We start from the raw sequence: 12030 nt of genomic DNA, 5'->3' as shown, positions 1-12030 counted from the left end.
CTTTGTTTTCTTCCTAGTCAACCATGTGCGTTTAAATCACACCGATCATGTGAATAACACTTACATCATTGCAAACCAAAAATATTTCTGCAAAGAAAAACTTCTACACATTCCCACTTTCAGCTGATTTGTCACCATAAAAGATGCTGTCAGTTCCAAACCTACTCGGATATCTTGTCACAAGAAGTAAAGCTCTACCACTGGGTATAATTCTATTTTGAGAAAAAAATATTTCTTAAATTATTTTTTTACTTATCTTAATTGCTGATCAGCTGATTCATTTTATCAGTAGAACTATAATTTCCGCAGTTTAAGGGTGGGGGATATTGGAACTGCTCATATTGTCTAACCTTCTGGCTGTCTTTAATGTCAACTTACCGGTACATGAACTATATAACTGACATGTTCATTTGTGCTTAGCTGCTTAATGCCTGGCCTGGTTTGTGAGTTATTTATTGAACATGAACCCCTTGCCTCCCACTGTTGCCAACCTCTCCCTCCACAGTCAGCATGTTAAAATGCACAACCCAAAGCCCCGAGGTTGTAAAAGCCTTAAACAATTTAAGTGGTACAAGCACTGTTCCTTCATCTCCGATAAAGTCTTGATGAGAGAGGGAATTTTAGTCATTTCAATCTGATGGCACTTAAGGAAGTTGAAAACACTATGTTGTGATTGTCTTAATGTAGTCAATGGGCACAATCGACCCTTCATATACTCAAACAACCAAAAACATGTCTACCTACAAATACTTCAACATAAATAATGTAGTCAGTTTTCATGGTCAAAATTATTCAAATAATGTATTTAAAAAATAAGCAAACATTTGAATATCTACCAAGGTATGTGTGGAGTGAAATAAAATTTGAGTTTATTTTATTTTTTTACTGATGATCACATACATGCCATATTTTCTGGAGACCATTCAGGGGGATTTGTTCAAAAGGCTGAAAATTCAGGGGGATTTTGATTGTATTCAGGGGGATTTTTTTAGCAGGTCAAAGTTGGCGAAATTTTAAAGTATTTTTAGACGCAAGTATGAAAAAATGTTTTCACATATAGTTTGCTTTGAAAATCTCTTAACTTTTTCATTATACAGAATTATTTTATGTCATGATTTATCATATTTTTAAGATACACTGTCATGTCATACTGTAATGCACTTGCAGAACAAAATATGTCATTGGAAAAATATATTTTCGAGACAATTAAATGAAATTTACCTTCCTCCAAAGTCTTTAAAAAAATTGTGCTTAATTCTATCAGCTTTGATGACTTTCAGACAATAAGGGAATAGAATAAATATTATTAATTTCTTCCTTCCAAAAGAGTAATATTTCTTTGCCCTTGATAATTACTACAAATTAATTGATCACTTGTTGTAAAAGTTTCCTTTTGGAGAGTTTCACTCACATACTGTGGTTTCACTTTGTCATTATTGCCTGATGTAAAATAAAAATAAAAAATAAAAAAAAAAATCCGGGGGATTTTTATCTCCCGCCGGGAGACCGGGGGGGTGGATCGAAATTCCGGGGGATTTTCCCCCCGCCGGGGGATATGGCATGTATGTGATCATGAAGATGTGAACTCACTTCATGCATAGTAGATAAATGTTTTGAATAAATGAAATATTATCATGGAAACAAAGCTTAATAAAAATTATTTTGAGGACTATTGAATAACTTCCATTTTTAAGAACAAGTGCGAGACCAACAAGGCCAACAGGTACCTTCAGCAAGTACATTAACATACTACGAAAGCACTTTCGCCTACAGCGGACTGTTATATATTGATAGTTTATATTTAAAAAATCAAAACTGATGCAAACTTCTTATTTCTTGATATTTGTCAGGTATTCAACCAGTGAGACTGCACACATCCTACCACAATGCAGGAGTTCTTCTTGAGATGGTAAAGGCTTTCATCCCACCGCTGCTAAGCTCGGCTCACAAAGGCGAGTGTGGACGGATTGGGGTTGTAGGAGGCTGCCAGGAGTAAGTTCTATCATACATATTGGGTTTAAAAGATACAGGCTGTATTACAATAATAAGTTTAATTAATTAAATCTTATTCATTTGAAATGACTTGAAAATAGTAACAACACAGTTATATCAATCAGTCTCATTAGCTAATTTTACGCAAGGATGTGGTTTTCTGTTGTGGGGGAAACAGAGTACTAAGAGTTAACACACTTGTTGACCACCAACCCAGTTTACATGTGTCCAGGCAGGTAATCGAATCCACGCACATTGGTGAGAAGAGTGCGCTAACTACATGACTACTCACATATCTCACATGGTTTATTAGTTTATATGTTTATTTTATTTATAGTCAAAAATAGTCACTGTGATATTTTCTATTTCTTCAGGTACACAGGAGCGCCATACTTTGCTGCTATATCAGCCCTCAAACTGGTGGAGTACCATCTTGTTTTCTTTTCACAAATAAATGCTATTGAACTTTCTCTAAGGAACTCTTGTTAGATAATGATCATACTTTTGTAGCTACATGAGGCATGTTACCAGTTACTTTATCAAACTGGTATTTTCTCTTTTAACCACAGTTTATTGGAGGGTGGAAAAGGCCTCTTTGATTGGGTAAAGTGTGTTGTTTAGACTTGAATTTGGAATTCCCCATTAATCATTGTAACAATAATACTTTGAAAAAGATGGAGAAAGTAAGACTGATCTAGTTTGTTCCTTTGCAAACATTGATTAATCCTAACAAAACCCCTGAAAGAGGTCAAATTTCTCACCTAAGTCAGTTTTTTTAAGTAGGGTTTTAAGGTTTAGGAGTTTAGTAGAGCACTCAACTACTGTGGAAGTCTAGGTTTGAGCCCAGTACTTGCACTTGACTCAACCTGTGACGAATAAATTACCGTATGTATGATTGGAGTAGATTGTCTTCATCTGTTCAATTAATACTTTCTCTAGTCTGAACTTAATATTGACATTGTTATGATAACGGAGATTCATTGTATTACAACATAATACAGCATAGTGAACTTGATCGAAAATATAGTTTCCCCTTTCCGCACTTATGTTTACCAGGGAGCAGACCTGTCGCATGTTTTCTGCACAAAAGAGGCTGCTCCGGTGATCAAGTCCTACAGTCCAGAACTCATTGTTCACCCACTTCTGTAAGTAGATGAATAATAATGGGGATGTGGCAGGGGGTGCAGACGTCTCTCATGCTCAGGCCTGGTAAACGAAGTTTGAAGGGGGTGTATTGGAGTCCCCCTGTGCTTGGTTTGTCTGTTGGTTGGTCTGTTGCAATTTTCCTTGTCCGGAGCATAACTTCAAAACTACTAGATGGAATTCAATAAACTTTCTGAAGTGGTATAAAATAATGAGAGGAAGTGCAGCATGTAAGAACCATAAGTCTATTTTAGCTAATAATAGAGTTATTGCACTTTGTTTTTTTCTTGTCAGGAGCATAACTTTTAAATTTCTATAAATAATTAAACAACATACTTTGGTTAAGCATGATATTAAAGTGGAAATGCAGTGTACAATAACATTGAAGCTATGGTCTCTTTCCATATAAATAACTGCTATTCCTGTGTTCAGTCGGCATTCAGACGTATTTGTCACTCCTTTGAGAGCTTAGTTGAACATTGTCCTTGACACTGTGATACAAGACTGTTATGTCACATACACTCTTTATAATGGAAATTATAGACTCTCGCCATAAAGCTCATACATGAGCGCAATCAATCAGGCTGTGGATATCGTAACTATTACATGTGTTACTGAATTTGTTTTTTATTTATAAGTTTTATCGTCCATCATATGTTGTATTAGACATCGTTTTTTTGTTTTTTCCCCAGCGACAGTTCCAACTGTGCAAAGGAGATAGAGGAGTGGCTACCACGCCTTCATGCCATTGTGCTGGGTCCCGGACTAGGGCGAAGTGTTGGGGTGCTGGAGAATGCGTGCTCTGTCATTCAGCAGGCAAAAGAGCGAAGATTACCCCTTGTGGTAGATGCTGTATGTGCTTAATTTGCTTATTTGTGTACATGTTAGAAACTTTTTTAATTTGCTGATGCTCGTTGGTTAGAGAACAAAAGATGACAAGTAGATATTTCTTAACATTTAATTTTTTTGGTTTCATCTTGGGTGTCTACTTAAAAGCATTGTTTTCACTTATGCAAAAAATGTCTGATGATCATAAAAACAAATTTCTATATGTATTATCAATATATTTTAATAGAAAATACATGTCATTTACTTAATTGTTTGTTCATAGATAACATATGTAAAATCTTCACTGATATTATACTGGTTTTATTATTTTCCAGGATGGCCTGTTCTTGGTGACCCAGGATCCTCAGATAATTGCCGGCTATGATCTTGCCATACTGACTCCAAATGTTGCTGAGTTTGCTAGGCTGTATGAAAAAGTGGTAAGTAAAATACGAGTGTCATTGAACAATTTATGATATTAAAAGAAATAAGGGAGGTAAGAAAAACATTTTTAAAATCACAAAATGTTAAGGTGTTACCTCCCTTTACTTATGATGGCCAAACAAGAGTGTGCAGTTGTCTAGATTTTATGTCTTCACAAAATGGCCTTGGTGGTGTTGTCGTCAACATCGAAAGCAGCATCAACATCGCAAGCAGCGCCAGGCAAATTTTGGAAAAACTTTAAATTTCTGTTATAAATCACAAAACTCCAGACTTTCACATGAAATTGGATGCACATTCTAACACCGAACTAGTACTGCAGCTGAAACGTTAGTTGAGTTATGCCCTTAAATTAGTACTGGCATGCATTTATCTAGTTTTTATTTAATTTCTTTCACATATTAACAAAATCTGGAAAAGTCAGTAGAAAATAGAAACATCATTTAAAAACTAACAAGTATCATGGTTCCTCATTATATTATTCAGCTTGAAAACTAGCTGAATGAAATCTTCAGCTTGGCTGTTGTTTTTTTATGACAAAAAAGTTGAGGTACAGTCATATGCAAGCGTTGGTCACTTTTTCAGCTTTTGCATTGTCTTGCAAAAAGCAACCTTATCCATGAACATAAAAAACTTTTCTTGATATTCATATAAAAGTTTGTAGTTGGTACACATTTTCAAAGACAAAAAATGCACATGTTTAGCCCTGCATAACTCTGACTTTTATCATGATTGAGTTATTTCCCTTATTGGCCAGAAAACTCAATTGATGTGTTGACACTTGCTTTTCTTTTTATTATTTTCTTAATTTAATGTTAAAGTTTTTTGTTTTAATTTAACAAGACCATCATGTTCTGAATCATGGTAAAACATCAAAATGTTTAATTCCCACACATATTTTCGTATTTTAATGTACTTATAAATCTGTCAGACTTGCGCAATTTCCTGTATTGGATTTTAGAAAGTAAACCTTGGATTAATTGCCAGCCATGTGCAACCGTTTAATAAAGAAATAAAGCAGAGAAGAGTGATCACACTTTATGTAAGCTGGATTACCAGATCTCAGCCAGATTGCTCATTAGCACAGCAGATGTTACTGTCAGACCTTGATCTACTGAAATAAAATGTAATTAAGGAAAGAAATATAATTCATTTTGTTAAGATTTGAGAGAATTTGAATCATAAAAATCGTTGAAGTAGTAATTATTGTATACATATTGCTTTGTAAAAGAAAGCACCGACACATTTCATTTAGATATGTAATTTACACACAGGATATTTATTACGAAATTGATATGCTTTGTTAGTTTGAATGTAATATTTTATTAAAGAGAATTGAGTTTCAATTTTGAAAAAAATGGTAACAAATTTTTTAAGGTAAGATAACCTTGTGTCTTGTAATAAAACAGGTCAGTCAATAAGGTCACCTCAGGCATAATTACTCTATCAGAATTAGTATCATTAAATCTACATGTTTGGCCTAAATTCTATTAGCAATGTGCTTAAATCATAGATAATTGATTTTGAGTGAATTTAAAGTAAATGAGTTGAAGTTTATCAAATTTATACAAGGAAAATCTTGAAATGAGTGAGAAATGGTAAAATTTATGTGACAGGTTAAGGCAGCCTGAATTAAGAGCTAAATTTGAGCAGACTATGATAAAGATATAATAATTTAATGAGTAAATTGATGGGAATTAAAGTGGAAATTGGTTTAACAATAACAGAATGGAATCTTGTAGTAATTTCTTGTATCAGAAGTATTATTTTGTCTAAAGGCAATATTTAATATGATGTGAATTTGTTCTGCACAGGTTGATCTTCAAGTTGAAGTATTTATTTTCAATTTAATTTTGTATTGTCTGTTTTCACTTTGCTACTGTTTGCAAATAAACTTACAATTTCAAGGTTTTGGATGCATTGAATGATAGTGACTTTTAAGAAACCGACTTCCACTTTCAGCAATTTTGTATTGTGTGGAACCAACTTCTAAAAAGGTGGGATAAAAAATTAAACACCGCAAAGCATCCATTCTTGTACAGATAATGTCAATCTCACTTACATCCAACATTTATATCATTGCATTAAATTGCCCTTGCATGAACTGTTGAAACTGATTGTCTAAAGCCGCCATTAATGCAGTACAAATTGACCATCCTTACAGTGCAAAATTGCATTGGTTTAAAAATATTTTATTATAGAAAGAAACATGCAAAGTATGCAAGGTCAAAAATACAATATCAAAATAAAGAATTGAACTGGAAGATGTTAAACAAGTACTTACCCCCAAAATATTGCATTGCGATTGTGCTTTATAACTGATTTACACATTTTACTGAGAGTAATTTCAAATAATACTTACATACTTCATAAAAAAGGCAAGGAAACATTGTAATATTGCTTATAATAGGTATATCACATTTGACAAAGGTGTTACCTTTGAAATACAAAATGTATAAAGATGTTATTTAATTGTGTTGAAGAGGGACCATGAATGTGAGGGATCCTGTTTTCTCCCACCTCAGATAAGTAGATCCAATAATTTAACAATGCTAGAAATTCTTATCTTGCCCACGGGCAAAGATAAAATGCCTGTATGGAAATCCTTTTTAATTGTCGCCACATTGTAATTACCTCCCTTGTTGAAGACAGTCGTCTGTAGCATCATAGAAACCTTGTCTTGTGGCAATATTTAGAATGCTTATTAACTATTTCTCGCTTCAAATGTCACCATAAAAAGTTTTCAAGCATATTTCAAGAAACAAAGCGCCACTCTCCTCTAAACTATTTAAAGACCGATTTGACTAGTAACATAACCTGAATCGAATCACTGCGAGCATATCCATGACAACCACGAATTATCAAATATCCATACGCATTTATTTTTACTACGCACAAAAGAGTTCCAGCAAAAAATACAATTTTGCTTAACTGAGGTGGGAGAAAAAGCATCTACCATAGCCGCTCATGTAAGATAGGTTCATCCCAACCCTCGCGCAGGGTGTTCTGCGAAAACTTGGTAAACCTTGTTTCCCCAAAACACCCTGCACTCGGGTTGGGATGAACCTATCTTACACTCTCAGCCATGGAAGATACTTATAGTCTGTCTCTTACTTTGGCCTAAAAAAATGTTTGTTTTTGGTGACCTCACCCTACCTAATAAAAGACGCCAGCCCTAATAATCTAAATTATTATAAATACATGTACGCCTAAACTAAATTATTTCTTTAGATGGGTGAGCAACCTGTGAAGTCTGAGCCAATTTCCTGTGTGAAATCCTTGTGCTCCAAGCTTGGCAATGTCACCATTGTACACAAGGGGGAAGCTGACATTATCTCCAATGGAAAAGAAGGTAGGTTATAATCTCATGCATGTCCCCAATCAAGGCTGTGTGTGGAGTCCTTGTGCTCCGAGCTTGACAATGTTACCATTGTACACAAGGGAGAAGTTGACATTATCTCCAATGGAAGAAAGGGTAGGTTATAATATCATGCATGACCCCAATCAAGGCTTTATGTGTGAAGTCCCTGTGCTTCAAGCTTGGTGATGTCACCATTGTACACAAGGGGGATGCTGACATCATCTCCAAGGGAAGAGAGGGTAGGTTATAATTTCTTGCATGTCCCCAATCAAGGCTTTATGTGTGGAGTCCTTGTGCTCCAAGCTTGGTGATGTTACCATTGTAAACAAGGAGGATGCTGACATCATCTCCAATGGAAGAAAGGGTAGGTTATAATATCATGCATGACCCCAATCAAGGCTTTGTGTGTGGAGTCTCTGTGCTCCAAGCTTGGTGATGTCACCATTGTCCACAAGGGGGATGCTGACGGAAGAGAGGGTATGTTATAATATCATGCATATCCCCAATCAAGGCATTATGTGTGTATTCCCTGTGCTTCAAGCTTGGTGATGTTACCATTGTACACAAGGGGATGCTGACATCATATCCAATGGAAGAGAGGGTAGGTTATAATCCCATGCGTGTCCTCAAAACAAGGCTTTGTGTGTGGTGTCCCAGTGCTCCAAGTTGGTGATGTCAAGGGAGAAGCAGATGTCATTTCCCAGGGAAGAGAGGGTCAGTTATAATCTCATGCATGTCCTCAAAACAAGGCTTTGTGTGTGGAGTTCCTGTGCTCCAAGCTTGGTGATGTCACCATTAAACATAAGGAAAAAGCTGAAATCATCTCCAAGAGAAGGAAGAGAGGTTAGGTGGTGTATAGTGTCACCAGTCACGGGATTTTGTTTAAGTTTTGCATTGTCCTCTTTAGAGCAATTTACAGTCAAACCCCATATGCTCGAACTCGCTTCGCTCAATTTCTTCGGCACAAATTTGATTTAAGGGACCAATTTCTTTACAGTGAAGGTAAGCATTTCCACTTGGCTGGAACTCCTGACGATTGAGATATTTTCGCTGGTCCCTGGGAGTCTGACTGTACTTATTTGGAGGAAAAACAGTGGTAAATGAGGATTAGCGAGTCTGAATCAGGTTTAGAAGACTGTGAGAAATGTTAACTGGGAACATTCCTGTTTGTATCATAGCGCATTGTGATTTTCTTTCTTGCAGGTTATACATGAGAACCTTAACCAGAGGTTACATACCATTAATAGCCTGTGGTTAATTGACAGCAATATTTCAGTAAATGCATGTTCCCAATTGCTCAGTCAGTTGACATGTCAAATCAATTACTACACCAAACTGTTGGGACTAAAGTTCTATATAACTTGTGTTCTTGTGTATTATTTCAATATCTTGACTGCAGTAACTGTTACTTAGTTTATTTGGCATTTCTTTTCACATGATTTTGATGAAAGCTTATTGTTTAAAGAACCATATTAGACTATGTTCCAAATACTAAATACTAAATGACCAAATACTAAATACTAAATGACCAGGCCCCAAAACCACAAAAATATTCAAGTCAAGTCTTAATCTCAGTCTCAACTCATTCTAACACATAAAAGCATAGAATGATTCAAATCTTATATGTTGTTTTTTTTATTTTTATAAAACTTATTTTCTCCTATGATGTGTTGATAAGAGCTTATGGTCAATGTTTTAAAGAAAACTTATTCTTGAGCAAAATATGTACTTGAGTATCTGTTAAAAAAAAGAGTTGTACTTGATTACAATTTATGCTGTAGAATATTTTTTTTCTTTGGAATCTTAACCAGCCTTTTTTTCCAACAAATTCTATGAGAGAATCACTTTGAAAGGTGTCAAAACATGTACGTTTTTTTAATAATTTTTGATGTTAATTGGAAAAATGAGTTGAGTCTGAGATTTGACTTACATTTTAGATAGTTTTGTGACAATGGAGCCAGGACAAAATTTCAGTAGTGGGGATCGAACATACAACTTTTGGGTACATATTGTTCTTAACAGATTGTCAAGAGGAGATCTCTTCTCATTTACACATAGCTATAAATTATAGTCCTCTATATTATCCGATCCTCGCCACCCCAGCGTATCATAACCTATCATATAGGTTATGAATACGCTGGAGTGCCGTGGATGCATTATCCCTAAGTTTAATTGTTTTATAGAAATGATTCATTTCAACTGGAATCTTATGAATGCTTCAAAGTTTCAGAGTATATTATTAGCCTATTGAGACAAAAGAAAATCACTTCATCACTTTAAGATTGATTTAATGTGGTTGTGTTTTAAAGGCTATTGTAGATAAAAACTGTCTATGTCCATCTTTATAGCAAATGAAGTCTTATACTTAGCAAGAAAAATTGGCGTCTCAAGAACTCTTGCATGTTTATCGGGGCTATCCATATATCTTATATTTATTGTATATTGTTTGAAATAACTGTCATAAAAACATAAATGATTATTCAGTTGAAATGAGTAATTGATGCTTGTAAAAGAATATATGATTGTTCGGGCCATGAAGTGTTTATTTTGGGGGAGAATTTATATTTCTAAATGGGGTCTTGCCTCGGCCAAAGATAAACAATATGTCAGACTTCAAAAACTTAGCTGTCTCTGGACAAAATATATGAGATCTTATTAGTTAGTAAGCATTTTGAGAAAAAAGAAGTTATGCCATACATGTACCATTGTACTATTTCTGAAAATGTTTTCGTCCAAACTGAAACAGTATTTTATTTTGATATTTAAATTAAGAACATTTCAACAAATTCCATGTCAGCTATATTATATCTGAAGGCAATTTTCTATTCAGCAAAATAATCGTAATTTATCATGTTCACTATAACACGAACAGGCCTAAAATATATATATAAGAATATAATATTTGTTATTACGTGGCAGTAGTGAAAACATTATAAGCCTCTTTTTATGTTTTATTAATGAACATTCTAATCTCCTATATTAACAATGGGACCATCTTATTAACGAGGATATGAAGCCATAACTTTTTAAAATGTTATACTTAAAAATTCAAATAAACTAGGTGCAACATTACAAGACAAATAACAACCAAAAATGAAAGGTTTGAAAAAAACAACAATGAATAATCGATAAGTTTGTTGACAAGATGACCCAAATCTCAATTATGTGTGTTTGAGAAAACTCAATTTTATTTATAATTTGTTTGTATTTAATATTAAAAATTAAAATTTAAAAAGAAAAAAATTAAGAAGGGGTCAAAAATTAGGATGCAAGTTACACCGATATATATACCAACAGATGCAAGAAAGAGCACCAACATTATCTGGCACACCACCATTTAATTTTGGTGTAAACTTTGACCCCACTTTACTCCTAGTCATAAACATGTCTGTATGCCAATTAAGACATGATAAAGTTTGATTAAGATTTGCTCATCATGGCAAGGGGATCAGTTCACAGATTAAGTCCTGAGATCTGTGTCAGGGGCCTGTGATTTGTCACAGTTTAATGCCCGGGCTTGCAAACATGGAACTAGCCTTTTATTGCCAGGCGAAGAGCAAGGGCGAAAAGGTTGTAAGTGATGTTAAATAAAGAAGCAGAACCTTTTCACTTTCACCCAAGGGAGGACTTAATGCTTTTTGAGAAGTCTATAGCAGGGAAAATGCTAATACTGAAACTGTGTAAATATGTTTGTAAGTGCAATATGTTTGCACAAGATTAGTCATTGTAATGAGAAATTTTTATTTCCCCCATGCCCGAAAGGCGAATGGGATGTAGTAATGTTAGGTGTTTGACATCCGGTCTATCTTGCCAAAAGCATAAATTTAAATTCTTTGAGTTATTAACTTCAGGTACAAATATGTCATTTAGGAGAAGGGCAGTGTGCAGGAACCATAACCCTGGCTGCAGATTTTAATTAGTTAATGACCCATGTTTAATTGTAAGCCTTTGACATAAGGTGATGCTGATGATGTTCTTAATTCAGCAGAGGATATGGCAGGCTTTGAATACTCCTGTGAAACATTATTTTCATTATTTTTCCTAGTTGCTATACAAAATACACTTTAATAGGTAACTGCTTTGAAGATAATTTCTGGTCTTTCTGATATTTTATTGTTGTAATAAATCTGTGGTAAACGGACATTTGCCCCCCCGGACATTTGCCCCCCCCGATGTTTGCCCCCCTTTTGGACCATGGCGGACATTTGCCCCCCCGCCGTTTTCGAGGGGGCGGACATTTGCCCCCCCCTCAATGTTTACAGGGA

At 34.9% G+C, this 12030-nt stretch overlaps 1 protein-coding gene across 1 annotated transcript; it reads left to right on the top strand.

Annotated features, from left to right (window-relative positions):
• The first annotated feature begins 461 nt into the window (after window positions 1–461).
• Window positions 462–8979, top strand: LOC128225714 (ATP-dependent (S)-NAD(P)H-hydrate dehydratase-like). Its single transcript, XM_052935622.1, has 8 exons — window positions 462–540; window positions 1851–1992; window positions 2367–2417; window positions 2994–3137; window positions 3828–3987; window positions 4299–4403; window positions 7636–7756; window positions 8969–8979. Exons 1-8 carry the CDS (start codon window positions 462–464, stop codon window positions 8977–8979), a joined length of 813 nt encoding a protein of 270 aa, XP_052791582.1.
• The last annotated feature ends 3051 nt before the right edge of the window (window positions 8980–12030 follow it).

This window comes from Mya arenaria, chromosome 3, assembly GCF_026914265.1.
Source record: "Mya arenaria isolate MELC-2E11 chromosome 3, ASM2691426v1".
In the NCBI taxonomy this organism is placed as follows: domain Eukaryota; kingdom Metazoa; phylum Mollusca; class Bivalvia; order Myida; family Myidae; genus Mya; species Mya arenaria.
This window is presented reverse-complemented; position numbering and strand designations above follow the sequence as displayed.